At 59.9% G+C, this 26,843-nt stretch overlaps 3 protein-coding genes and 1 long non-coding RNA gene across 9 annotated transcripts; 2 read left to right on the top strand and 2 right to left on the bottom strand.

Moving 5' to 3' along the window:
• Window positions 1-1,244: 1,244 nt before the first annotated feature.
• On the bottom strand, window positions 1,245-6,364 carry LOC130679990 (uncharacterized). 3 transcript variants are annotated; one of them, XR_008992978.1, is made up of 4 exons: window positions 6,159-6,272; window positions 5,630-5,751; window positions 2,106-2,220; window positions 1,245-1,642 (listed from the first exon to the last, which is right to left on the bottom strand). It is a non-coding gene; the product is annotated as an uncharacterized LOC130679990 (long non-coding RNA). The 3 variants fall into 3 exon arrangements; XR_008992976.1 differs by lacking the exon at window positions 5,630-5,751 and having other exon boundaries at window positions 6,159-6,364; XR_008992977.1 differs by lacking the exons at window positions 5,630-5,751; window positions 6,159-6,272 and adding an exon at window positions 3,161-3,298.
• HMG20B (high mobility group 20B) lies at window positions 3,283-8,187 on the top strand. Its single transcript, XM_036890808.2, has 10 exons — window positions 3,283-3,370; window positions 3,646-3,701; window positions 4,105-4,213; window positions 4,665-4,868; window positions 5,423-5,543; window positions 5,848-5,894; window positions 6,176-6,248; window positions 6,509-6,724; window positions 7,024-7,156; window positions 7,615-8,187. The coding sequence occupies exons 1-10, from the start codon at window positions 3,284-3,286 to the stop codon at window positions 7,625-7,627; spliced, it is 1,059 nt and encodes a 352-aa protein (XP_036746703.2). The 5' UTR covers window position 3,283; the 3' UTR covers window positions 7,628-8,187.
• A 1,451-nt stretch (window positions 8,188-9,638) lies between these two features.
• On the top strand, window positions 9,639-16,439 carry GIPC3 (GIPC PDZ domain containing family member 3). 2 transcript variants are annotated; one of them, XM_036890794.2, is made up of 6 exons: window positions 9,639-10,874; window positions 11,641-11,826; window positions 11,966-12,146; window positions 13,220-13,332; window positions 13,586-13,667; window positions 13,787-14,071. In XM_036890794.2, the coding sequence occupies exons 1-6, from the start codon at window positions 10,659-10,661 to the stop codon at window positions 13,936-13,938; spliced, it is 930 nt and encodes a 309-aa protein (XP_036746689.2). In that variant the 5' UTR covers window positions 9,639-10,658; the 3' UTR covers window positions 13,939-14,071. The 2 variants fall into 2 exon arrangements, with proteins under 2 accessions (XP_036746689.2, XP_036746685.2); XM_036890790.2 differs by having other exon boundaries at window positions 9,644-10,874; window positions 13,586-13,680; window positions 13,787-16,439.
• Window positions 16,440-17,037: 598 nt separating this feature from the next.
• TBXA2R (thromboxane A2 receptor) lies at window positions 17,038-26,111 on the bottom strand. Of its 3 annotated transcripts, XM_057489679.1 has the most exons (4): window positions 24,858-25,391; window positions 23,344-23,439; window positions 20,417-21,284; window positions 17,038-17,730 (listed from the first exon to the last, which is right to left on the bottom strand). In XM_057489679.1, the coding sequence occupies exons 3-4, from the start codon at window positions 21,200-21,202 to the stop codon at window positions 17,485-17,487; spliced, it is 1,032 nt and encodes a 343-aa protein (XP_057345662.1). In that variant the 5' UTR covers window positions 21,203-21,284; window positions 23,344-23,439; window positions 24,858-25,391; the 3' UTR covers window positions 17,038-17,484. The 3 variants fall into 3 exon arrangements, with proteins under 3 accessions (XP_057345662.1, XP_036746707.1, XP_036746704.1); XM_036890812.2 differs by lacking the exons at window positions 23,344-23,439; window positions 24,858-25,391 and adding an exon at window positions 25,413-26,111; XM_036890809.2 differs by lacking the exon at window positions 23,344-23,439 and having other exon boundaries at window positions 24,858-25,390.
• Window positions 26,112-26,843: the final 732 nt, after the last annotated feature.

Genomic DNA, 26,843 nt, shown 5'->3' with positions numbered 1-26,843 from the left:
ATCACAAGCGGTGTGTGCCCATTTTACAGATGGGATAACTGAGGCTCAGAAGTCCTCTCGCCCTTCCCCTATCTTTGGACTCTTTATTACTGGCAGGGGAGGGCCCACCTCAATGGGAAAGATCGCTCAGCCCTAGCTGCTTATCAGCCTCCTGTGAGGTCAGGAACCCAGGGGACCTACCCATAAGGGGCAGCCTCATGGGGGCACCAGCACATCTCTGTGGTCTTGAGTCCAGCCAGGAGCTGCCCCCAGGCTGAGTCATTCATTTCTTCTTTCCTGGCTTCCTTCACTCCGTGGATCTGGCCTCATGCTGAGCAACGCTGGAGCCCAGAGATTCTGAGGTCCCCAGTCTGGGGCAGGGACCGAGCCATGCCCTCTGAGCCCTCCTCAATGGTTGGTGCTGGGGCTGCAGGGACCAGGTCACTGGGGAGCCGTGGTAGGGTTCTGAGAGAGGGTGGGAGGGTTAGATTAAAAGTCCTATGGGAGGGGGAGGGTCAGGAGAGATCTGGACAAAGTTTGATGTCCCCAGAGCATCCCCAGCTGCCTCCGACGCCAGACCGGCGTGCCCTCTCCCCCTTGGAGAGATCAGATCCCCTGATGGCCCTGTCCAGCTGCAGGGGTGGGAGGAGGGTGTTTGCATAATTTCAGACCTGGGACCAGGATGACCAGGGCTGAGGGTGGGGGTGCCAGGAAGGGAACAGCGGGGAGGGAAAGCTTGGAGGCAACTCCCTTAGGTCCCAGGGTGGCTGTGGGGAGCCTTTTAGTAAGAAATGCAACAAGTTCATGGGGAATATGGTGGGGTATGTGGTGGCCTTAACCTCACGACCTTAATTTTGTGGAAATGAAATGGACCTGCCCATTATTTGCATAGTTAGATTAATTTCAAAACAAAGAAGTTCACACCATCCTTAATGGATCTCGTATTTCTAGGGCTGCAGATCTGTATACTACTGTCCCAGGCTCCTGCTATAAAAATTTCCAAGTGAAGCATGAAGGCGAGTGCAAAGAAAGGAACACAAAATGAATGACTTCAAGCGGCTGTGGTTACTGAGCACTAGGAATGGAGAGAATTTTCTGTTGCTAAGAAAAAGCAATTTATAACTTGGGGGCAAAAAAGATCTGCTTTTAGGTAAATGTGTGAAGGTTGTAAAGTCAAATAGTGCACATACTTCTTGTATGTTGCTCGCTGGGGTCATGGGTGCATATGGGTTACATGAACTGGACCGAGTACAGTGGAGTTTGGACTGAAGACAGCTTTATTTGTTCTAGAAAATATCCATGCAAGCTACTTTTCTGGATGCCAACGAGCTCCTCACTGCTTTCAAAATCAACCTCAAAACCTTTCACTTATTTTGGGTGTGCAGGAAGAGCCCTAAATTCCTCGTGTGGGACTCCGCAAGCAGGAGGGCAACTTCTAGAGGGTAACCGCCTTGTCAATCAAGACAAAGAGGCGGGATGGGGTGGGCGGGTCTTCCCCTGCGTTCCAGCTTGGACTCCAACCCAGATTGTTTTAACGGAGCAGAGACAGAGGCAAGGGAGGTGTGGGAGGCCACACGGTGGATGAAGCAACACAGCTGGGGCTGGAATCTGGGTCTGTCAAGATTCCAGGGCCTGTTCGACTTCGTCAGTGCTGAGCTGGCCTCTTTGGAAAACAGGTTTATTGAGATTTAATTCACATGCCATATATACCATTAAAAGTGTACAATCCCGTGGTTTGTAATATATTTACAGAGTTATGCAACCGTCACCGAGTCTAATTTTAAAACATTTTGGTTACCCAAGAGGAAACCCTTCTCCAGTCCCCTTCCCCACTCAGTTCCCAGTCCCTGGCCACCACTAATCTACTTTCTGCCTCTGGATTTGCCTGTTCTGAGCAATTCATATACATGGGATCACACACTATATGTACGGTCTTTTGGGACTAACTTCTTCCACACAGCATCATGTTTTCAAGATTTAATGCTGTTGTAGCACGAATCAGCAATTTATTCCTTTTTATGGCTAATATTCTGCTGAATGAATGGATCACATTTTGTTTATTAGTCAGATGATGGGCATTTGGACTGCTTCTACTTTATGGCTATTGTGGATCGTACCGCACACACCTCTGAGAAATGGACAGGATGCATTCATTCATTTAGTCCATGAGTATGTACTGAGTAGCTCCTGTGGGTATTGTTCTAGCAGCTTGGGAACACATCTGTGGACGGGAAAGCAGGTCTATGGAGGAAACAGACATGATGAGAAAAAATAAGACGGAGGGTAAGGGATGGGTACAAGCCAAGGAAAGCCCCCCAGGAAAGGGGACATTTGAGCAAAGACGTTAAGGAGGTAGAGGCAGATCATCTGGGGCAAAGGTCAGGGGGAGGGACCAGCCATCCCACAGACCTGGAGGTGGAAATGAATTAAACCGAAGCCTTTGAGGAACGTGGGTGAGGTGGCTGTGGAGCAAATGAGGGGAAAGATGGAGAGACGAGACCAGGAGGGGATGTGGGCGGCCCGTTTAGGGTCCGCTGGACCATCGGGATTATCCGGCGGCCACAGTTGGTTTCCTGGGAGCAGAAACAGCTCCACCCCAGACATGAGAAGACCAGGCTGCTGCCAGATGGTCCCCAAGATCGCAGAACAGAGCCTCCTGCCCCTCTACCTTCATGGGGTCCTTGCAGCCTTCCTGTCCCATAGTCTTTCCCCAAATGCCTCCAGCCCAGCTCCTTATCCCAGCCCCCTGTGCTGGGTTGGGATGCCAGCGCCCCGTTGCACAGGAGGAAAGCCGAGGCGCCGGGGAAGCTCGCAGCGGGGCCAGGCAGAGCGGGGCACCGGGGACCCTAAGTGCAGTCGGTAAACGGTAACATCTCCCAGGTTTGCTGCGGGCTAAGAACAGTCCCACCTTGCCCTGGGGCAGGTGTCTTCCCGGAAGGACCTTAACCTCTTCTCTCGCAACCAGCCGCCGTCCCCATGGCAACTGGGGCGGGGCCGCAGGTCCCCGAATCCGGCAGGGGCGTGGAGTCTTGCCCTCAGCCAGGGAGGAGGAGTCCGCGCCGCGCCTACTGGCCCTTTACGGGTCTCCGCCCAGCGGAGGCTTCCCAACGCCCGGATTGGCCCCAAGAGCGGCCTGGCGCAGCCGAACTTGACGCGCCCGCCCGCAGCCTTCCTTACTCACCTCCCTCGCGGATCAGCGGCCTCCCGAGCCAATCGCCGGCCGGCGCGCCAACCTTCATCTACATGGTCACGCCCCATGGGAAGACCGCACCCAATCCAAGCGTTCGCGGGAGCCGTCATTAGCATGCTGGAGGCGGGGCGAGCGGCAGGGGCGGGCTCGGGGCGGTTGGTTGGAGCGGCAGCCGAGAGGTCCGGGAAAGTTTCTTTAGAGGTAAAAACAGCCGCGGAACTCTAGGCCCTGACGGGGGACGAGAGCGCGGGGGTCCCGGCGGCGGGGCGGGGCCCCTCCCAGGCCCGGGACGGTGGGCTCGAGCCTCCTGGTGGGCGATCCCCCAACAAAGGATTCTGGGGCGCCCGCCCTCAAGGCGTCTCCGCCACCGGATCGGGCCCCCCCAAGCGCCCTGGGCCAGCATTCCGGGGCTCCCCGGACGAGTCCGCCGCCAGCAGCTCGGGCGCCCCTCATTGGGCCACACGTCTGCGTTCCAGGTGCTGCCAGGAGCGGCCATGTCCCACGGCCCCAAGCAGCCCGGCGCGGCCGCCGCGTGAGTGCGACCTTCCCTCCACCCAGCCCACTCAGGACTGCAGCCCAGCCCCCGCCCGGCCCGTCGGAGTTCCTCGACCCCTGCCCCCAGGGTCTTCGCTGCCCCATCCCCCAGACCACCGCGGATCTCTCCCCACCCCCAGTCCCTCCAGGAGTACCTCCCACCCCTCCTCCCAGTGCGGGCCCCTCGCTACCATCTCTGCCAGCAGGGTTGGAGGTGAGGGTGACCCTGACGTCCCGTGCCTCCAAGTCCCTCCCAGGGGTCCCTACTGGCCCTCCTAGCGCTTCTGCCCCGATCCCCAGACCCTGACTCCCCGAGACCCCTGCTGCCAGGACTCAGGACCCCCACTGCCCGCCCCGCCATTGGGGCTGGGGCAGTGGGGGTGACCCTGGTGTTGCTCCAGGCCAGCAGGCGGCAAGGCTCCGGGACAGCATGGGGGTTTCGTGGTGGCTGTCAAGCAAGAGCGCGGCGAGGGCCCGCGGGCCGGCGAGAAAGGGTCCCACGAGGAGGAGGTGAGTCGCCGCACTGTTGGGGAAGGCCTTGGGTCTCTGCCACGGCCTTGAAGCTCCGCCCCGGACAAGATTTGAATTTCTTGTGGCTCCGCCCACAGCCCAGATTTCCCTCCGGAAGTTGGGGCCCCACCCCGTGCCGCATGCCACGCCCCTTACAAATTCGATGCCACTCTAAGGGGCTCCTTTCGTCCTACGGGCCCTTCTGCCTGCTCAGAAGCCACGCCCACGTCCAGAGGCTACGCCCACGGCGCCAGCCATCCGCCTCCCTGGGCAGAACACTTGTTCCAGTCCCTCCGATCTCCACACCGCTGACCAGGGTTCCCGCGACCCCAGGCCTGACTCCTAACCAGGCCATACTTCCAGGCCTTCCAGGTCCTATCTCCTCGGTAGGCCCCGCCCAGTCCTCTAGCCCCACCCAGGCCCCTCCCAACGGCGCGACCTGGTTCTGCAGCCAGTGAAGAAGCGCGGATGGCCCAAGGGCAAGAAGCGGAAGAAGATCCTGCCCAACGGGCCCAAGGCACCGGTCACGGGCTACGTGCGTTTTTTGAACGAGCGGCGCGAGCAGATCCGCACGCGCCACCCGGACCTGCCCTTTCCCGAGATCACCAAGATGCTGGGCGCCGAGTGGAGCAAGCTCCAGCCTGCGGAGAAGCAGGTGGGGACGGCCTGGGCTCACTGACCTCCCCCGCACCAACTCGGACACCCGCCGCCACATCCCCCAAGGGACCTATCTTCCGCCACCCATGAGTCCTCCCCAGCTTGTTGAAGGGAGGGTGGGTAGCAATAGGCAAAAATAGGCACAAAACTTAATAACGTGGGTAGACGTAAAGAAGTAAGGGGCGGGGGACTGGGTGAAACCTTCCGATTTTCAAATCCTGGTAATTTACAATTGCAAAAACCCAGGGAGCGTAACAGGAACCACCTCCGGTTTGCCCCTCTAAGTAGGATTTCAGCAGGCAAAATGGGTGCCGAGGGCAGTCCCGCCTGGAGGGGGACCTACAGGTATTCAGACTTCAGGGAGGGGTTTATAAAGGCTGGGGGAGGGGTGCCCAGAGCAGCAGGCTGAGAAGCGAGGCCCGTCTGGAGAGGGCAGGAGGGAGCTATGGGAAGGCTCAGCACCGCGAGCTGGGTGATGGAGATGGGCCCTTGGCCTTGGAGGCCGCCCCGGGCCCTGGGCTGGGCCAACCCCTCTCCTGCTGCCCCCACCAGCGGTACCTGGACGAGGCTGAGCGGGAGAAGCAGCAGTACATGAAGGAGCTGCGGGCGTACCAGCAGTCGGAAGCCTACAAGATGTGCACGGAGAAAATCCAGGAAAAGAAGATCAAGAAAGGTGGGAAGGGCGGGCCCCCAGGCAGTTGAGGGCCTGCCCAGGGACAGGTGACCTGGCAGGCTGACCCACCCCCGCATGGGGCTCACAGCCCCGTGGGGTCCAGAGACGCATAACCAGATGTGAGTGGGCAGGGCTGAGATGGGAGGCACAGGGGCTCGGGGGGTTGGGGGAGTCCCAGGCGCGCCTGCCGCAGGATGAGTAGGGTTGGCTAGGGTAGGGGGGAAGGAGGGTGTTGCATGTGCCAAGCGCAGCCTGGGGTCAGAGGAGACCTGCAAGACTGACCCTGGCCCCCTCCTTCCACCAGAGGACTCGGGCTCCGGGCTGATGAATACTCTCTTGAATGGACACAAGGTAAGTGCCACTTGTCCTGGGAGAGCCCAGGGCGAGAAGGGTCTGGGGGTCTTTGGACCCCGGGGTGAGCCAGGACCAACTCATGGGGGGCAGTGAGTGCCCCTCGGCCGGGTGTGCAGACGGGTGGGGCGGCCACACGGGGCTGGGGGGCTGCTGTTGAACAGACTCCGACCCAGGGGTCCTGAGGACACCCTCCCAAGCTTCGGGGACGTCGCTGAGGGGGTTTGGCCGCCCCTCCACCCCCTCAAAAAAAAACATGGTTACCTTGTCCTGTGGTTCAGGGTGGGGACTATGACGGCTTTTCCACCTTTGACGTCCCCATCTTCACTGAAGAGTTCTTGGACCAAAACAAAGGTAAGACCTGAGCGGGAGCTCCTGGGGAAGCAGGTGCTGGGGGCGGGTGGGCCTGGAGGGCGCCCGGGCCGGCGGCAGCACTGGCGAATTCACCTCCAAAAGCCGAGGCGCTCCTGCCTGTAGCGCCCCCAGTGCCCCGGGGAGCTGAGGTGTGCGGCTGGAGCAGAGCGGGGACGGCCGCGCGGGGGACGCAGCTCGGGCAGAGCCCGGCTCGGGGTCCGGGAGGAAGCGCCAGGCCTGACCAGGCTGCCCCGCCGTAGCGCGGGAGGCGGAGCTGCGGCGCCTGAGGAAGATGAACGTGGCCTTCGAGGAGCAGAACGCGGTGCTGCAGAGACACACGCAGAGCATGAGCAGCGCGCGCGAGCGCCTGGAGCAGGAGCTGGCGCTGGAGGAGCGGCGGACGCTGGCGCTGCAGCAGCAGCTTCAGGCCGTGCGCCAGGCGCTCACCGCCAGCTTCGCCTCGCTGCCAGTGCCAGGTGCGAGCGCGCGGCCCCGCCCCGAGCCCCGCCCCCCGCCCCCGTCAGCCCCCGTTGATCCCACCCTCGGCTCCCGCCAGCCCCGCCCCCGTGGCCCTGCTCCCGCCTCCCCGGCCGCGCCTCCTTCCGTATTCTGACCCCTGCCCACAGGCTGATCCTGACTCCCCAGTACAGACGCCCCAACACCCCCGCCCGAACCTCCTGACGTGCGCCCAGGGCCCCGCCCCACAGACCTGCCACCGCGGGGGCGGCGTGGCGTCCGGCCGCCGGGCTTGGCTAACGGGCCCCGTCCTCCCCAGGCACGGGCGAGACCCCCACGCTCAGCACCCTGGACTTCTACATGGCCCGGCTGCACGGCGCCATCGAGCGCGACCCCGCGCAGCACGAGAAGCTCATCGTCCGCATCAAGGAGATCCTGGCCCAGGTCGCTAGGTGTGTGTCCCCGGGGCCTGCCCAGCCATGGGGCTACCCCGGGCTAGATAGACTTGCCTTGGCGGGCCCGCGGACTTGGGGTCTCGCCCTCGAGGGGGACTTCCGGGGCCTGGGCTGTGTGGGTAGTAGGCCGATGTACCAGGTGGCTCTTGTGTGAAGCTGTCGGCTACTGGCCGGACCACTGGGGGGCGCTGTGTGGGCTGGTGAGCTCTTCCAGCCTCCCGTGGCTGGTGGCATCTGTCTGGGGGGCTGGAACTTCCCCAGAGCTTGTCGGTGGGTTTTCCTAGGTGTCTTCTGGCTGCCCACGTTGGGTGGGATCAAGTCCAGGCCCCCACCCTGACATCTGCTTGGAGGAACTGAGTGAGGGTGGCTGGTCTCTTGGGTCCCCAGAGAGGGTGTGGGAGCTGAGATGATGGGGGTCCCCCATCACATGTCCCCTTCTGTCTCTCCTGTCACAGTGAACACCTATGAGGGTGGCGGCTGCCCCAGAATCCAGAGAAGACAAGTTCTAGAGGCAGCCCCTTCCCCACCCCACCCCACCCCACAGAGGGTCTGGGGTCCACCTTTTGGGGCCAGACCCGATCTTGCACCTTGGGGGCTCCAGCCCCCCTAAAACTAAATTTCTACAGCATCCTCCCAGCTTTCACCTTCCAGCACCCTGAACCAGAAAAGTCACCCGCCATGCATGACGCACAGAGAACCCCACAGCCCTGGCGCCCCACAAGGTGTGCTAGCCTCACAAGGTCACACCACAGGGCGTGGGGACGACACAGGCAGAGAAAACCCACCCCTGGCCTCCCAGATGGTGGCCACCACAAGCACCCCACCCTCACAGGCATACCGTGGGGGGGCCTCCCCCCCCTGCACACTCGGGTGGGGGCCTCCACCTGTCACTCAGATCCCTGCACCCCAGGATGGGGGGAGTAGTACCGACCACCCCACCCTGGTTCTGCTGAGGGACCCTCGTGGAGGCGGCCCCTTTGCCATTGCTCAATCCAGACTTTTTAAATAAAATGGAATTTGAATTTCAAGCTTTTGTGTGTAGGGGGGCTTGGGGGTGGGGGTCAGAGGATGTGCCTCCCAAGACACCCCCTACTGGGGGACCCAGGCCTGGCCCTCCTCCCCACCAGGCCCTGGCATCCACGAGCCCGTACTGTGTGCATTCACTTGTTCTGGACATTTCACAGAAGTGGGGTCACACACCATCTGGCCATCTGTATATGGCGCCTCACCGAGCACCGTGTGTTTTCAGGGTCCACGTGTGGTGCGTGTCAGGGCCCCTCTCTTCCTGGTGAGGGATGCCCTGTGTGTGAGTGGACGTGTGTGCCCATCCATCCGTGGTCACCTGGGTGGCTCGTACCTTCCGGCTATTGATGGCACTGCTGTGAGCATGCATGTTGTACAGGTTTTCATTTGAACACCTGCTTTCAGTTCTCTTGGGCAGATGCCCAGGAGTGGAATTGCTGGGTCACATGGCCATTCCTTGCCTAGCTGATGGGGAACCCTCAGACTTCTGCATCTGATGGAGTACTTCAGACATGCCAAGAATCTTGGAGACTACTTTGACAAACACCCGTGTTACGGGTAGAATTATGTCCCCTCAAAGGATATGCTGCGTCGTCACCCCGAGTCCGCAGAACATGACCTTATTTGGAGGCAGGGTTGTTGAAGATATAATTAGTTAGGGTGAGGTCATCCTGGAGGTGGGCCCCTGGTGCAATAGGGCTAGTGTCCTTATAAGAGGAAGACTTGACACAGACACAGAGAGGAGGCGGCCCCAGGACGCCAGAGGCAGGCACTGGGGTACAGCGAGCAGCCAGGGAACACAGGGCTGCCCGACACCCCGAGAAGCTGGGAGAGGTGAGGAAGGAGCCTCCTGTGGCCTCGGAGGGAGGCTGGTGAACCAACTTCGGCCTTCTGGCTTCCACAACTGTGAGAGGATAAGTTGTCTCCGGCCACCCGGTTGGTTGGACTTTGTCGGAGCAGCCCCAGGTGACTCGCCACGGGATAGTGTCACCTCCCCCTCCAGGTGTGCATTCCCTAGTGGCACCCCCTCACCGGCATGGTGCCCCACCCCAGCTTTGGAGCTTATCGTTCCCAAGCAGGTCTTTCTATACTGTTAGCCCATAAGGATGTCTTCCTAAAAGAGTACTTACCGCTCTGACAGGTTTTGTGTTTTCCGTTCATTTTGTAAAGTTTTTAAAGGCTGCAACCCTGTGGTTTCTCATATATTCACACACATTATGCAAGCATGAGCATAACCTAATTTCCAGAGTGTTTCCATCACCCAAAAATAAACACTGTCCCCCTTAGCAGTCACTCCCTAGCCCCTCTCCAGTCCCCAGCACCCCGAGCCCACGTCCCATCTGTGGCTGCACCCGCTGTGACAGGATGACGCGTGTGGCCTCTCTGAGCCCGTGTGTGCAGGTGCAGGGTCCGTCCATGCTGCCATGTGGATCCTACTGTGCAGGTTTTTGACATAAAATTGTCTTACATTGTCCCAAACCTTGCACAACTTGCCTTTTTCCACATATGTGTGGTTTCTCAGATTCTCTCAAGGAAGGCAGCCGTGTGTCACCCCACCGTTGCTTATATATAGTTAAGGAATATAGTTAAGCCTATATGCCTGTTGGAGGGCGCCTCCCTGGTGCACCAGCTGCCCCCTGGTGCCGGAGTCTCCTTCATCTGTAACCTGGGGGTCCATTCATTCCCTCACCAAAGATTGAGCACCTACCTCCAGGCAGAAGGGAGCCCAGAACCCCTACGCTGCAGCTGACATTCCAGCTGGGGAGACAGCCAGGGCACAAGATGAATAAGTAAAATGATCTGCTTTGTTGGGTGGTGCCTGGTGCTAGAGAGCAAAAGCAAGGAGCCGAAGGAGGTGAGGAGGGATGGAAGCACATGGAGATCCGGGAGCAGGTGTTTCAGAAGGAGGGGCAGCTGTGCAAAGGCCCTGGGGCAGGCCCATGCCTGGCATGTAGCAGGAACAGCCAGGAGGCCTCTGTGGCTACAGCAGAAGGAGCTAGATGTGGAGAGGGGAGGCCAGGGACCAGACGGGGCAGGTCTTGCAGGGTCTTGGGGGCCTGGGGAGGACTGGGCTTGCCCCCTGGGATGTGGGAGTGGGCAGTGCTGTAGGCAGGTGAGTACTGGGGGGAGCAGGATGTGGTTGAGGCATTAAATGAGGGCGCCTAGCACAGAGTGAGGACTCCGGCGTGCTCAACTGTCCCGTCCATTTTGGGGACCCTTGTTTTTCCCGGTCCGCAGCTCAGGTCCCCACCAGCAGCCCGGCGTCCCCGGGGGGCGCGCAGCTGGCCCTGGCAGGGCCCGGACATCTGGGCCCGGCCCCCCCGCGCACCCCGCGGTGTCGCCTTCCCGGGCGGCTCGGGTTCCCGGATCCCCTTACCCGCCGGCTCGGCTGTCGCGCCCTGCGCCGGGGGAGGGGAGGCTGCAGGAAGCGACGGATCCGGCGGCGGCGGAGGCCGGTGGCCGAGCTCCTCCGGCCATGGAGAGTGCCCGGGAAGCAGAGGCCCCGCGCCCGCCTGCGCCCGCGCCCCAGCCCTCGCCCGCGGAGCCCGCGCCCGAGCCCCGCGCCCGCCCGCGCCTGGTCTTCCGCACGCAGCTGGCGCACGGCAGCCCCACGGGCAAGATCGAAGGCTTCACCAATGTCCGCGAGCTCTATGCCAAGATCGCCGAGGCCTTCGGCATCGCGCCCACCGAGGTGAGGATCCCGGACCCCTGGCGCCCGACGCCCCCGGGGCCGAGCGGGGTGGGGGTGGTGCCGGGACCCCGGACTGGGGGCCTCAGTCACCCCTCCCCGGTTGGGAGGGACCCGAGCCTCAGATCTCAGAGACGCACCTCTCAGATCCCCGGGTGCCCACACCCCCGGGGACCCCCTTTGCACGCCCTACGCAAAAGGTGAGCGCGTGTTAGGGTTAGTGGACCGCGGGAGAGCGCAGGCGCCCACGCGGCCGAGCCAGCGGGAGTGGATCCCAGCCCTCGGGGACGCGCCTCTGTGGCTCCAGGGCGCCCCCCTGGAGCTGGGGTTCCCGGCAGCCCCCCCCTCCAGGTGAGAAGTCGGAGCTTGGGCGTTAGGGGCTGGGTTGTCCAGCGGTGTAGCTCGCAGCCCCCAGGGGGCGCCAGCAGGTTCCCACTGCCTGGAAAAGTTGGTTTGGGGTGTCAGGGCACCAACGGGTTAAAACCGGAAGTCTGGGGTGTGGGGGTTCTCCTCCTGTCTACAGAAGCTTCTCACCCCGCTCCCCGTCCTGGGGGTCCTGGTCTGCTTCTCACCCCCACCCCATTCTGAGCGTCCTATTCTCTGCTCTTTCCCCTGGGCTGAGGTCCTGGTGGGCTGGGGTCCTGGTGGCCAGGAGACTGGGCCAGCTTCACGCCTCTTCATGCTTCGGTTTCTCTCCATCACCCTGTTGTTCGTAGACAGCAGGGGTGAGCACAGTCCTTAACTGGGGGCTACTCTCTCCTCGGGACAGATCTTATTCTGTACCCTGAACAGCCATAAGGTGGACATGCAGAAACTGCTGGGTGGCCAGATAGGCTTGGAGGACTTCATCTTCGCCCACGTGCGTGGCGAGACCAAGGAGGTGGAGGTCACTAAGACGGAGGACGCCCTGGGACTGACCATCACGGACAACGGGGCCGGCTACGCCTTCATCAAGGTGCCCCGGTGTTGGGGGGCGTGGCTTTCCGGGTACTCGGTGACCTGGGAGGGGCCACTGTCCCTCTCTGATGGAAAGGGGCTCTGGGGACCAAGAGGGACAGCTGGGGCGGCCCCGTGAGTGACCCTGCTCCCCGCAGAGGATCAAGGAAGGCAGCATCATCAACCGGATCGCGGCCGTGTGCGTGGGCGACAGCATCGAGGCCATCAACGACCACTCCATCGTGGGCTGCCGTCACTATGAGGTGGCCAAGATGCTCCGGGAGCTGCCCAAGTCCCAGCCCTTCACCTTGCGCCTCGTGCAGCCCAAGAGGGCCTTTGGTGAGGGCCACCTGGGGTCCAGGGGGCAGGTGGGGAGGCGGATGGGACAGGTGGACGGTGAGCTTCTGGCCCTGGATCAGGAAGACATAGGTGGTTTCCAGATTGTTATAGTCAGTCCAGGGACGGGGGCGAAGCTGGGAAGATCGGGACAGGATGAAGAACTGTCTAGATCTATTTTGTAAGCTGGCTGGGAGCGTTTGAAGTGTGCTTTGAGGCTAGGCAGAGTCCTAGAGGACAGTTTCCAAGCGAGTTCTAGATGGTGCTTTCTCAGAGGGAGGTCCGACGGGTCCGTGGGTGAGATCAGAAGCTTGCTTTTGAAGAGAGCTTCTCGAACTCTGTGCTTTTGACACTTGAGCCGGAGCATTCTCTGTGGTGGGGACCTTCCTGTGCATTGCTGGGGACCGAGAAGCATTCCTGGCCCCAACCCAACAGACGCCAGTGCCAGCTCCCAAGTTGTGACAACTAAAATGTCCCCAGATACTGTCAATGTCATCTGGGAGGTAGTTATCCCCCCCACCCCTGCCACAGGGCTGAGAACCTCTGCTCTAAAATATAAATCGACCTGTTCGGTTCTGTAGACTTCTTTCCATAGCAATACCCAAAGAAACTGCTGATTTCCATTCTAGCACAACCTTCTTACCTCATCACGGAGTGACTTTTTGAGTAACACTGTTCTAGAATAAGAGGTTCCAGAAGTGCCCTGGCCTCTCTGGAGCGGGGGGCCCCAGAGAGAGTGGAACAGGTTGGGGTTCTAGATCTGCCCCGTATCATGGCAGTGGACTCCAAAAGGAATGCCTAAAAGTTAGGAAGGGCCAGTTCTTGAGCAAGGACGTTTCTAGATGTACCCTTTGGCCACAGGAGGGTCTTACGCAGTCCCTTCATGAGAGTCCTCTTTAAGGAGAGGAGGGAGATTTGGGGAAGAGAAGATTCTCAGGTGGGGTCTCTGAAGATGTATCTATGGATAGAAGAAGGCCTTTGGATTGTAAGAAGGTTCTAGAAAAGTTCAGCTGAACGTTTACAAAGATGTGGATCTGTCCAGAACACACGCCCTCCCCCTGCTCTGTCCCCTCCAGATATGATTGGCCAGAGGAGCCGGAGCAGTAAGTGTCTCATGGAAGCAGTAGTGGCCAGTGGGAGGGAGACCCTGCGACTTCGTTCTGGGGGGGCCGCCACCGTGGAGGAAGCGGTGAGTGAGGGCAAGGGGGTCTCTGGGGGCTCCTGCACCTACAGCTCTGCCGCTGACCCAGAGTGACTCGGATAATTCCCTCTCCTTTGCCCAGCCGGTGTCCCCACATGCAAAATGGGTCCCGGTGGTCAGGCAGGGTGAGAGGTCTGATGCATGAAGCTCCCAGCCTCTCAACTTAGGGGTGGGGCTGGGGTGCAAGGCTGGGGATTGTGGAGGCTCCTGAACCCCCCACTTCCCTCCCTGATGCCCGCAGCCCAGTGAATTTGAGGAGGAGGCGTCTCAGAGGGTGGATGACCTTCTGGAGAGTTACATGGGCATTCGGGACCCAGAGCTGGGTAAGGGGCCAGGGTAAGCTGGGTGGGCCCTGGGGGGAGGCCTGGGGAAGAGGCAGGGATGCTGGGGAACCCAGGCCCGGGAGCACCCTCACCCCCAGCCCCTCTCTTCCGGCCCACAGCATCCACCATGGTGGAGACGTCCAAGGAGACCGAGAGCGTCCAGGAGTTTGCACGCTGTTTAGACTCCGTCTTGGGCGAGTTTGCCTTCCCAGACGAGTTTGTGGTGGAGGTGTGGGCTGCCATCGGCGAGGCCAGGGAGGCCTGTGGCTAGTGTGCCCCGGCGCTCAGCGCAGCCCCAGCCCGGAGCCCGGCCCCCTGCCACAGCCCTCCTGGGCAGCTCACGAGGCTCAGCCCTGCCCCAGAGCCCAGCCTGGATCTGAGACCCAGCCCTGCTCCAGGGTCCAGTCCAGCTCCAGAACCCAGCCCCCTTCTAGAGCTCAGGCCGGCTCTGACACCGAGCTCCCCTCTAGGACCCACACCAGTTCTGAGGCCAAGCCCTGTTCTATAACTCAGCCTGGTGCTGAGGCCAAGCCCTGCCCCAGAAGCCAGGCCAGCTCTGAGGCCACATTCATCTCTAGGAGCACCCCTGATGCTGAGGTCACACCCCGTTCCAGAATCCAGCCCTCCTCTGGAGCCCAGGTTAGCTTAGAGACAGAGTTCATCTCTGGAACCCATACCGGTTCTGAGACCCAGCCCGGCTCCAGGGCCCAGTCCCCTTCTAGAACCCAGGTCGGCTGTGAAGCTAAGCTGAGCTCTGATACCAAGTCAAGTTCTGGAACCCATGCAACTTTTAAGACACAGCCCTGCTCTGAGATCCATCCCAGTCCCAGAAACCAGCCCCGCTCTACAGCCAAGCCTTGCCAGAAAACTCAACCCAGCTCTGGAACTCAAGACAGCTCCACAATGTGGTTGCACCTGGACACGTGGTCTGGCTCAGGAATGCCAGCCAGTTCTGGACCCCAAGAGTCCAAGAAGCAGCCCAGCTCCAGAAGCTATGCTAGCTCAGGATTCAAAGACAGCTCCCCAACCCAGACCAGCTCAGGAACCCAAACGCGAGCTGCAGCTCCGTCCAGGTCCGGACCCCAGCCCTGCTCGGAGACCCAGCTGCGCTCAAGCACCCAGCTCCATCCTGGGGCCCGGCCCAGCTCCAGTGATGAGTCCGGCTCAGAGACCGAGCCCGGCTCTAGACCCCAGGCCAGCACTACGACCAGACTTGGCTCTGGAACTCAGAGGAGCCCTGAAGCCCCATCCATCTCTGAGGCCAGGCCCGCCTCCAGAGCTCAGCTTAACCCCGAGCCCCAATCTCCTTGCAGAAGGTGGACCAGCTCTAGAATGCCGTCCAGCTCTGGGACCCAGACCCACTTCAAGGCCCGGCCGATTTCCCGAGCTCAGCCCAGTGCAGGCATCCTGCCCGGCTCCAAAGCCTTGCTCAGCTCTGGAGCACAGACTGACCCTGAACCCCCACCGAGCTCCGAGGCACAGTCAATGGCTGGGTCTCAGCTGAGCTCCGGAAGCCAGCTGAATCCAGGGAGCCAGTCTCGTCCTGGCGCCCAGACCAACGCAGTAATCGACTTAAATTCCACGACACTGCCCAGCTCTGAGGGCAGGCCCCGCTCCAGGCCCCCGCCCCGCCCAGGGGCTCAGCCACCTCCCGGGGCTCACCTCGCCTCGGAAACCCTGCTGCGTTCCAGGTCCCCGCTCCAGGCCGCAGCCCAAGGCAGCTCCGGTACCGAGCCGGGCTTTGAGAAGCAGACCACCTCCGGATCTCAGCTCAGCTCCGCAGCTCAGCCCAGTTCTGGGACCCGGACAAATTCCGGAATTCAGCTGGGCTCCAGGGCGCAGCTCAGCTCTGAGACCCGGCTCGTCGGCTCCAGAACCCAGCCTGTTTCTAGAGCCCAGTTCAGTTCCGAGACCCAGCCCAGCTCCGGGATTCAGTTCAGCGCCGAGACCCAGCCCAGCTCTAGGGCCCAGACCGACACCACAACTCAGCCCAGCTCTGGAGTACACCTTAGTTCCAGAACCCAGCCTGTTTCTGAAACTCAATCCAGGTCCAGAACCCAGACCAGCTCCGGAACCCAGCTCAGCTCCAGGAATGGGCTCCGCCCACAGGCCCCAGACCGTGACCCTGGAGCTCAGCCCGATCCCACCTCCCCAGCCCAACCGCAGCCCCCGGGCCCCCCACCCAGAGCCCCGACTCCAGACCCTAGCAAAGTCCCTGCACCTCAGCTTCAGCCCCACCACCTGGCACATGGAACCCTGGCCAGTGTCGGCCGGGGCCAAAGCCCGCCAGCTCCCCATCTGGCCCCATGGCCACAGATCCCCCGGAAACCAGCCCTTTCCCCCAAGCCTCAGCTGGGACCCCAGAAGTGCATCCCAAGCACCATATCAGGCACCCCTAGTGCGGCCCCCAGGGCAGCCCTGCAGCATTTCCAGCCCCCCAAGCCCCCAGCTCAGAGGCCCGCCCCTACCCCCACGCTCAGGGGGTCAGAGCCCCTCCCCCAACACAGGGGGCCATAGCTTGGGGGTGACATAGTTTTGCCCCCACCCCTGCTCCTGCCCCTCGCAGCCCAGGTCCCCCGGGAAGCAGTCAGTGACCTCATTCCCCCAGTAGGCCAGGAAGGGTGGAAACGGGCTTCAATTTCACTCCGCCTGGCTCAGGGAGGTGTAAGCGGATCCCAGGTCTGTGGAGGGGAAGGGGGGCAGGCAGCTCTTGCTCCTCATGTACCTCCAGGGCTTGTAGGAATAAAGTTGCCCCCAACCCTGCAGCTGGCTGTGTCCTTCCTGGGGGAACTTTGGGAAAGAACAGAGGAAGGGGTAGGCATGTGGGTCTGGGGGGCCGGCAGGATAGCACCGAATGTGTCTTATGTGCCTACTGTGTGCCAGGCACTGTACCAAGTGTTAAGTGTGCCTATGCTCAGGTATGCGGCACGCTGTCAAATTTCCCTCATCCCTCTGGTTACTTGGCTTTCACTGAGCATCTACTATGGGCCAGGGTCTGTGTGTTCTAGGCACTGGGAGTCTGGAGTGTACAGCGAATGAGCCGGGAAGCGACACACTCACGAGCCAGGGGACCCCGTCTGGAGTGGAGTAAACAGGCATCTGTCTATGCGTGCCTCTCTCCTCACCTGCACAACGGGTTTTATCCCAGAACCCTGGGGTCCTAGCGAGGACCAGGAGATCCCACCCATAAAGTGCTTCCTGGAGAGTCAGTCAAGGAGATGGGGAGCGGGGCCAGAAGCCAGCCCCAGCCTCCCGGTGTCCCCCATTCCCCACTGCGCCATTCCTGCTCTGGCTGTACAGGTGGGTAGCAATCTGATGCCCGAGACTCCGAGGGCCATGACTTCGAGAAATAAAACCAGGGGCCGTGATGTACTTTGGCAAGAGAGGGTGTCTTCTAGACAGAGCCTTCTAGGGTTAGGGTGTCAAAAGGAATCAGCTATACCCCGGGAAGGTCATATTCGGCTCATAGAGCCCCCCATTTCCAGAGGACTTCTGGAAGGGGAGCCTCATACGTCTAATTCCCTCCAGGCATCTCTCACCATGCCCACACACCCTTCCTGGGGTGGGGAAGGGGCTGAGAGAGGGAAGAGGCCTTGGAGAGGGGGCTCAGGGAGGAGTTGGGGGCTCCCCAGGGCTGACGGAGGGCAGCCTGCAGTCCAGCCTCCCAAACCCTTTGTCCGTCCTGCACTCCTGGCCCCTGAAACTTCAGACAGGCAGGTGGGACTGTCAGGGGTGACCGAGGATCAGCGGGGACACGCCAGCAGGGCACCGCGTCCAGCTGTCCTTCCGTGAGCCATGGCGGGTTGTCGTCCAGGCCCTACACCACCGAGGGCCTCAGGGTGAGCTGGGGCTGCAGAGAGAGCGACCTGAGCCGGGCGCTGGTGCGAGGGTACAGGCGCCGGATCACAGCCCGGCGGAACAGGATATACACCCAGGGGTCCAGGATCTGGTTCCAGGTGGCGACACGCAGGTAAATGAGCAGCTGCTGCTCGGTGGCTCGGGACAGCTGCCCTGTCGGGCTCATGGCAGGCGGGTTGCACAGCACCGTCTGGGCAATGAAGACCTGCCGAGGGCCAGAGCGGTTAGCCAGGGGCCAGGCCGGCCCTGCCCCTCCACCTGCACCTGCCAGGGCACCTGCGGTCCCCTGACCGCGAGGGCTGATCCTCTCACTGCTTTGCTGTGTGACCTCGGGAGTGCTGCCTGACCTCTCTGAGCTTTGGTTGGTGTGGCCACAAAGTAGCACGCTTGCCCTGCTCCTCTCCTGGGAGTGACTGAACGTGGTGTAACAGGGCGGTGGGATTTCCTGCGAGGGCTGGCACCATTGTTCTATCAAACTTTCCATGTTTAATAAAAAGTATAGAATATAGTATAAAATTATAGTATAAAATTCTATAATTACTTAATTTTATATCTAAATAATTTAGAATTATATTTTATAAGGCTTTTATGACATAATTTTAAATTAAGGTTTTTATATTAAATTCTTATGTTAACTTTTTAAATATATTTTATTAAATATTGGATTTTTCTACTTAATATCACATAATATATATCAAAGTTGCAAATTATAACATAAACTATCTAATATATTGTTAATCATAACATGTAATCATAATAAAATTATAGTCATATATAGCATTTAATGTAATTATATATGTATTATATAATATATAACTAATTATCTATATAAGTACGATTATGTAATCATGAATTATATTATAATTGATATAATTATGAGGTACTAATTGAAAATATATAATTATAGTTATATAGTACATAGTATTTAATACATATGTATTAAATGTACATAATACTTAACATATAAATATGACTATATTAGATGTTGATTTAATTATCAATTATAATATAGTAACAATATGATTGTAATGTATATTAGATTGTACAACTATAAATGTATATTCTGTTAAACAATTATAATGCATATTGTATTAAATGTATTGTATTAAAATTGTTTCCTGAGCACCTACTGTGAGCTGCGCAATGCTGAAGTGGCCAAGACAGAGCCAGGTCCCAGCACAGTGGTGGCAGTGCTGGTGGGACCCGTGACCAGGTGCAAACCACACTCGCGGGGGACGACAGCTGTGAGGAAGGTCATGTGGGCACTGTGAGCGCCCAGAGGAGGCACCTGACCTGGCAGGGGAGGTAACTACAGGGACAGTCGGCGTCTCCTCATTAGTTTGAAGGGAGTGTCTCTGGGCCAAAGGCGAACCATGGGAGGCCTTACAGGAGGAGGTGACCCATGGACCAAATCAGGCCTGCCACCTTTTTTTGTTTTATTTTTAATTTTTTTGTTTCTTTGTTGTTTTGCTAAGAATCTTTTTACATGTACAAATGGTGGGAGAAAAAATAGAAAGGAGCATATTTTGTGACATGTGAAAATGATGTGAAATTGAAACTTCAGCATCCATAAATGAAGTCCTACAGGCGCACAGCCATGCCCATCCACACCCAGCATGGGCCTTGCCCGGTTCTGAACCACTGGAGCCAGGGCTTTGAGGGGTGAATAGGAGTTTAACTGCCGGGAAGGCATCTTAGGCAGAATCACTGAATCTTTGTTTCCTGAGTCCCCTTTGGTCGCAAACTGTTTCTTAAAGGGACATATAATAAATGTCTTAAATGTGACAAAAAAGTCACAACCACTTGGCTCTGCTGTTACATGTGAAAGCTACATGGAAATGAATGGATGTGGCTGTGTTCTAATAGGACCTTATTTTTGTACATGGAAACTTGAATTTCATGGCATATTCATGTATCACACAATACTACACTTCTTTCTGTTTTTTCCTCTCCAACCATTTACGCATGTGAACACATTCTTAGCAAGAAAAAGCAAAAACCAAAAATAAATTTGCTATCTCCCCACCCAACACATTGTTTTCGTTTTAGCCCTTATCATTTCCAGGTATCTAGCACTTGTATTATTTATGAACTGTTTATTTTCTGTCTTCCCCTCTGCCTATGAGCACCAGGAAGAGGTGGATTCTTGTTGGTTTTGTGCAGGTTGTGTCCTCAGCGCCTGGGCCAGACCTTGGGACACACTAGATACTTAACAAATGTTTGTCGAAGGAACAAATGAATAAATGAGCTCACTTCATTCTTACCATCACACGGAGAGGCAGGCACCTTGATTCCCACAGTCCAAGGAGACCGAGTCTTCCCCAAGGAGGGAGGCCCATAGCCAGTCACACAGCTAGTTGTTTTTGGACTTGAGTTGGGAACCAAGTGTCTGACTCCAGATTTGTCATGACCCAATTAGAAATGGGAAAGAAAACCCAACACTCCAAATAGCCGACTACATCAACCAGTGCAAGGGCTTCAGCCAAGCTCTGCTAACTCAGGAAAATTATGGGCAGGGCTGGCATCCAGTGCAGAACTAGGCATCAACTAGACTCAGGAGATGTTTGATGATTCAGTGCTTCTACCTAGAATGCCTTCCCTATGGGTGTCCAACAGGTAAACTCCTATTCATCCTTCAAATCCCCAGCTCCAATGCCCCTCCTCAGAAAAGGCTTCTCTGAAACCCCAGGTAGAGCCTTGGAGTCCCTCCCTGGGCACCCCAGGGCTGCCCCCACTCCTGTGCCTCATTCACGAGCTCCTCAAGGATGGGCATTCCCATCCTGGCGTGCATACCTTCAAGAACCCGGGCATTTAAATCTATTCTGGATGAAGCAAGGCCCAGGCCCCCAGGGAGGCGGAAGTCCCAGGAAACCCCCCCACCTGCCACTCACCAGCAGCGGCATCCAGCAGATGCTTGCCACCACCATGATGCCCATGAGCTGAGTCATCATCTCAACCTCGGAGTCCCGCGGGCGCTGCTGGGCGGCCTCGTGCCCATGGTAGACATGGCACAGAGTGGCCACGCTGATGGTGTTGAGCAGGAAGGACAGCCCTACCGAGAAGCTCCCAAGCAGTGCGAACAGCAGGCCGAAGGCCACATCCCCAGGCTCGGCGCCGAGCGTGAGGAAGCACCAGGAACCCGGGTACTGGAGGGTGTAGCGGCCCAGGCCGAGCAGCGGCAGCAGGCCCAGCGCCAGCGCCGCACCCCACACCAGCCCCACCGTGGCCCAGGCGCGGCGGTGCGAGGCGGCCGCAGGGCGCGAGAAGGGCCGGGTGATGCCCAGGTAGCGTTCGCAGGCCATGGCGGCACCCAGCAGCAGTGGGCACAGGCCGAAGAAGACCATGAGGACGCCCATGAAGTGGCAGAGGCGGCAGTGGGGGTCCACGGCTTGCCAGTCGAAGAGGGTGGCGTGCTGGGCCACCACGATGGCGCCGGTGGCCAGCAGCCCCAGGAAGTCCGTGAGCACCAGGCCGCAGAGCAAGGTGAGGAAGGACGACCGTGTGTGCGGGCCGCCCTGCCGCGTGCCCAATAGCACACTCAGGGCCAGCAGGTTGGAGGCCAGGCCCACCACGCAGAAGGAGGCAGAGAACCAAGGGGAGGCGATCAGCCGCCGCTCCTCCAGCGTGATGTTTGTGGGCCGGAAACAGGGCCCTGGAAAGCTGCCATTGGGCCACATGGCACTGGAGCAGAGCAGGGCGCTCACCACCCCATTGGGCTGAGGCTGCAGGTGGGGCGGGCTGGCACAGGCTCAGGCACACCTGGGGTGGAGAGTAGAGAGGTTTGCTGGTGAGTCACTCTGCCTTTTAATCTGAGGAGCCCCGGTGACCTCCTACACAACCGTCAATGCCCTGGCTCAAATATCCCCTCCTCAAGGGAAACTTTCCTGATTTGTCTCACTCCCCTCAGTCAGTATTACTATTACTACTGCTATGAGCACTTTCCCCAGCTCTGTTCTGCCCCAGATTCAGTGGCCTCCAAGGGTGAGGACCTTCTGTCTCCTCTGGGACCCCTGGACAACACCAGTATCTGCCGAATGGCAGAAAAGAACCAAGAAGGGTTTAAACTCCAGCCCTGCCGCCTACTGTGTGACCCCAGGCAAATGCTTTCTTCTCTCTGATTTCTATTTTCCCACGGGTCACTCATCTCAGCCCCCGGCCGACTGCCGACTCTGGGACATATTTCAGCCGTTGGAAGACAGGATGCGCCCAGTGTGGGGACAGAGGCTGGCTGTCGGCCAGAGGTCGGCCTCCTGGTCACAACCTCTTGTGAGCCTGTTGCGGGGGAGGCCCAACGCCTTCAACGTTTGAGGGATATCCTCCCTCCCACATGGAGGCACTGTGGGGATTCTTTTCTTCCCCATTTTCATGGCTTTGCATTTATAATAAGAAATAGACCCAGAAATCCAGCTCCATCTGGGAACCAAAAAACCCCAGCTTCTTGGAGCGACAGGTTTCCCAGGGACAAGCTATACACAGCAGTGAAAGGGACCATCCCCTGGTGGGGTCAGGGAGAGAACCAGGGTGGCCTGTGGCCCCGACGGCCTCACGGGTGGACGCGTCAGCCACCTGTGGGGACGTCAGGTAGAGGTGAAGTGAAACCGTTCGTAACCAGCTCCCAGTTCCCTCAGGGCACACCTCCCGCCCTGGGCCCAACCCACAGGTCATCCTTGGGTGGGCAGTGATGGGCACACCGTGGGGGATCAGGGTGGCCCAGGGTGGGGAGGCGGGACCACCGGCGGCCCCAAGGCGGCAGGCAGCTAAAGCTCATAAAGGTTCTATTAGGATTCCCGTTTTGCAGAGAGTGTGGTGGTGGGGAAACGGAGGCACAGAGAGGTCAAATGACGTCCAGGGTCACACAGCCCAGAGGGAGTTGATCTCAGGTCTCATTTCATATGAATGTAGTGAATTCAAAAGCCTGCCCATCAGATGGAGGCTGGCGGGAAGTGGGTTGTGGGAGTTCCAGTTATTAAGAAAGGATGGAATTTTCTAAGACCTTGGTCACACCAGATTCAAATCAGGACTTTGTCAGGTCCGTGCTCTGAGCCTCAATTTCCCTTCCTGTCAAATGGGGCTGACGAGGCTCCAGTCCTAGCCGGAGCTCAGTTCGAGCCGGCCCTGGGGCACGGTGGGGGACACTGGGGTGAACGGATCACGCGGATGGCTGCTGGCCCTCCCACCCCACCTCATTAATGAGCAAGGACCCCCTCGGCTCCAAGTCTCATCAATTACCCCGTCCTGAGAGCTTCCCTGAGCTTCCCTCCCAGGCTGGAAGCCAAGGGCCACCTTTTGGGCAGGGGTGGGGCCTCGAGTGGGGACACTGAGGCCCGGAGAGGCGGATGGGGTGGAGGGGGGCCTTCACTGCAGGGCAGTGTGTTCACTAGGCCTGCACTTGGATTCCTCCTGAGAAAGGGCACCCATCGCCCCTCATGTGGGTGCCCCTGTGCTTCTCCCTCACTGGGGACACACACACCCGTCCTGGCGCTGAGAACAAGCCTCTGGCCCTTGGCCTGGGGGAGGCTGGAAATCGGCACCACTCCCTCTGGACACAGCCTGCAGTTTCCAGTTCCCCCACGGTTTCAGGTGACAGCGACAGTCTCAGGTTCCCCAGGCAAGGGTCCAGTAGGGGCCTGGCAAGGTCTTACTTCTCTCCCACAATGGCCAGAGGGATGGCAGAGCCCCACCCAACAGGGGACCGTCCTCATCCCAGGTTGGGGTCCAGAGGCATCACTGTGTGGCCTTTGTGGGATTCGAGTTCCCTCCCCGTGCTTCAGGGGATGCATGGACCCCACATTCCCACCCCTTGATTATCTGCACAAACCTCCATGGCCTGAGAGCGGCAGGTGTGGACTCGGATGGTCCAGGTTCTGAAATCCCAATGAGCTCCCAGGTCTGGGACCCGGAACGCCCTGCAAACCTAGAATTCCAAGGGGCTGAGGTTCCAGAACTTTCCATCTCAGCTCCTGGGTCCTTTCTGAAGGATGGACCTCCGGGGCTCCCTCTGCCCACCTCAGCGAGGCCGGGAGGTCTCCCTCCGCAGCCATCTCGGAAGCCGGTCTGGGCAGGAAGGCGCGGGGAGCCATCCTCACCCCCCACCCCACGCCAGCCCCCAATGGAATGTGATCTTGGTTCCCAAGCGCCGGGCCCCTCCTCTGCCTCATCTCGTCATCATCATCGTCCCCCTGCTCCAGGGAGCCGCTGGCTCTCACGTCCCCTCCCCCGCAGCACCCCTTCCCTGGCCTGGCCTGCCCAGCCTGCCTGTAGCCACGCCCTGGGCCCACCCAGGCTGCCCTGGGGTCCAAACAGACCTCAGAGGAGCCCAGGCTGCGGGTTCCCGTCTGCCGCTGCCAAGCTTGCCCAGCCACAGTTTACCCCTCCCCCCGCCCCAGGAAACGGTGGTGATAAGGTCACTGCCTGCTTGCTGACCTTCTGGCTAGTCTTCCAGGGCCTTCGCTTCACCTCGCTGTGCCCCCTGCCTGGTGGGCTCCTCCTGCCCCTGGCCGGTTGCACGGGGGCAGCCAGGTGGGAGTCCTCAGCCTGTGTCCCCCTTTCTGAAGCACTCTAACAGACGTCCAGGCCCCCACACCGTCGCCCTTTGGCATGAAACCGAGGGGACAAGGCCAGTCCCTGCGTCAGTCCCAGCCCGTGCCTGATGCAGACCGGCTGCCTTCGCAGGGCCGCAGATGCCGCCCGCCTGCCTGTCCCCCTGATGCCCCCAACACGCTGTCAGTCTCCAGGCCCGCCCCACTTCCCCTCACCACACGGCAAGCCTCAATTTCCGGGAATGTCTCCTGTTTGTGACACCAACCAGGCCCCCACCCCGGAGCAGAGCCGGGGCCCCACAGTCCGCCTGACTAGGTTCCAGCCCAGCCTGGGCCCTGACTCATGGGGTCCGTTGGAGCCTCAGTTTCCTTATCTGTTGAATGGGCGTCCTTCCAGCCCTGACCCCTCAGGGCTGCCAGGAGGGCTGTGCAATGAGGGCAGGTGTGAGGTGAGGGGACAGGACCACCGTCCCCAGGCCATGTGGCCGGCTGTTTATGCAAATGCATTATACATGCGCCAAGTCCCATCTCTGCATGTGCAACCAGCCAGATGCACGCGCACACACGCTCACCGCCACCGCCCCGGGACTCCAAGCGGCCCGCACAGACTCGGGGACACACAGACCAGCGCATCCTCGCTGTGCACCAGATGCACAGCGCCCTCGGGCAGAGACCGGCCCGGCCAGCGCCCCAGGGCGACACACCCACAGCAGGGCGGGACACTGCAGAACACACCCCGGCGCCCCTGCGCCCCCTCACGCCCTGCCCCTAACCTTGCAGGTGGCGTCCTCACCTGGGGATGTTGTGCGGAAGGATGGGAGGGGCCGGGGTCGCCGTGCTGTCGGGGAGCAGCCTGAGGCGCAGGGCTCCTGGGGAAACCGAGGCACGGCCGGGGGCCCGCCGCACAGAGGACCTCGGCGCTGCCACGTCGCGGCGGGGCCCAGATGCACGGCGCCCGGGTGCGCGGGGTCCGGGCGGGAGCAGGGGCGAGGAGCCCTCCCGCCCTGGAGAGGGGGTCGCAGGGGATAAAAAGAGCCCAGGGTGGCTATTCCAGTCCGCAGCTCCCGCCCTGCCCTCCTCTCTCCCTGTCTCTCCGTCTGTCTCTCCGTCTGTCTGTCTCATCAGCCCCTCCCCCTGCGCTGGCCACGCCCCTCAGGTCCAGGCCTGGCGGATGGGGGTCAGCGGGCGTACCCCGCCCGCCTGGGAGACGCCGCGGCCTCTGTGGAAGGGGCGCCCGGGGGACCCCTGGCCGCGGGGTTCGCGGTAGGGTGGCCTTCGGGGGCCAGCGCCCTTTCGGAGTCCCCCGCCGCGCCCATCCCTGCCATGGGGTGGGCCTGGCATTATTCACCGTCCGGGCGGCCCCCAGCGCAGTGAGGGGCGGGGCGGACTGGCCCGCCTGGGGGCCCAGGGCTGCGCTGGAGACCCCGAGGGTCGGGCCTGGTGCACAGTCGGTGCCTCAGCAATGCGGAGTCTGCTGGAAGCCCTGCTGGGGCTGGGTGGGAGGGCAGGGGGCTTTAGAGGGAGGGGCACCACACTCCAACCAAAAGCTTGGCGGGCAGCCTGCCGGGCCAGCTTTCTGCGAGCAGGTGAGCTTGGCAGGGCGGTGGGTGACAGCACCCGTGAGGACAAAGGCTTGCAGATGGCACTGGGGCCAGAGGAGGGAAAACCCCTAGTGAGCTTGGGACGCACATTCCTCCGCCCCAGTGCAGGGGGAGGGCGCCCAGGCCTCATAATGCAGCCGCCAGGCCAGGGAGCTGCAAGCAGGCTTGGCAAACGGGTTCCCCAGGCAGGCTGAGCGTCCTTGAAAGCCCCCAGCCTCCTTCAGGGCTCCCGCAAGGATCTTCTGAGCCCAAAGCTGGGAAAGCAGAGGAGGACCAGAAGGGCAGGGCTGGAGGCTGCGCCTCGTGGTGGGAAAGTAAGAATCTCTTAGAGGCTCTTCCTGCCCACAGTCCTCGGGTCTCATCTCAGGTTGGGGAAGGGGGCCACCAGCCGGGTGTCGGCCTTTGAGGCCTCATGGAGGGGTGACCCTGGGCTTCCTGCGGCCGCAGTGGGGCCCAGAGTACAGGACTAGCTGACTTGGCCTTGACCCGGCCCCACCCCGTTCTCCAGGGCCTGGGAGGGGCCCGCAGCGCAGGCTCTGAGTAAGGGGTTTGGAGTCCTGCCCTGGCCATGGCCCTCCCTTCAGGAAGCCCCTTCTCTGTTTTTCCCACCCACCGTCCTTCCTGCCGCCAGGCCTTTGCTCACAGGGCATCCCTCCAGATGGCCCCTCCCGCGCTCCATTCCGTTGTCTGAGTCCCCAGGCGTTTAACTCCAACTGCTCTTCCTTGGTAAGGAGTCTCCCCAAGTCCTATGCATCTGGCAGAGCCCTGGCTCCAAGGTCCGCTCTTTGGTCAAGCCTTAATCTCCCAGGCAGTCTTGCTCTTTGTTAAGCCCTCCTCGATTACAACTCTGTCCCAGCCCATGGGATGGGACAACCGTGAGCCCCAGGTAGTGTTGGAAAGCACACCTGCCCTCAAGGATTCCCCAGGTTGCTTCCTTGGACAAGAAGCTGGACACAGACAGTCCTGGCCCCCTGAAGTCAGGAGAAGTGACAGGGGTCAGGGGAGCCCAGACAGTGAGTCAGAAAGGCACCTGGGGTGGAGAAGGGGTGAGAACTGGGGTTCTGTGGTGTGAGTAGGAGTTCCCTAGGTCTGAGACATGGCAGTGGCAGAAATTACATATTCAAAAGTTTGGAGGCACAAGATAGCAGGAAGCTTTGGGGAGCCGCAAGGACAGCAGA

Source organism: Manis pentadactyla, chromosome 12, assembly GCF_030020395.1.
Source record: "Manis pentadactyla isolate mManPen7 chromosome 12, mManPen7.hap1, whole genome shotgun sequence".
NCBI classification, from domain to species: Eukaryota; Metazoa; Chordata; class Mammalia; order Pholidota; family Manidae; genus Manis; species Manis pentadactyla.
The sequence above is the reverse complement of the archived record's forward strand: the minus strand, read 5'-3'. Positions and strand labels throughout refer to the sequence as shown.

Bases quoted from the DNA above. Each gene is read 5' to 3' on its own strand.
- HMG20B (XM_036890808.2), top strand. From the start codon at position 3,284: ATGCTGGAGGCGGGGCGAGCGGCAGGGGCGGGCTCGGGGCGGTTGGTT. The intron at 4,214-4,664 runs GTGAGTCGCCGC...CTGGTTCTGCAG, and splicing joins AAGGGTCCCACGAGGAGGAG to CCAGTGAAGAAGCGCGGATG. The intron at 4,869-5,422 runs GTGGGGACGGCC...TGCCCCCACCAG, and splicing joins TCCAGCCTGCGGAGAAGCAG to CGGTACCTGGACGAGGCTGA.
- TBXA2R (XM_036890812.2), bottom strand. From the start codon at position 21,202: ATGTGGCCCAATGGCAGCTTTCCAGGGCCCTGTTTCCGGCCCACAAAC. The intron at 17,731-20,416 runs GTGAGTGGCAGG...GGCCCTCGGCAG, and splicing joins TCTGCTGGATGCCGCTGCTG to GTCTTCATTGCCCAGACGGT.
- GIPC3 (XM_036890790.2), top strand. From the start codon at position 10,659: ATGGAGAGTGCCCGGGAAGCAGAGGCCCCGCGCCCGCCTGCGCCCGCG. The intron at 10,875-11,640 runs GTGAGGATCCCG...TCCTCGGGACAG, and splicing joins TCGGCATCGCGCCCACCGAG to ATCTTATTCTGTACCCTGAA. The intron at 11,827-11,965 runs GTGCCCCGGTGT...TGCTCCCCGCAG, and splicing joins CCGGCTACGCCTTCATCAAG to AGGATCAAGGAAGGCAGCAT.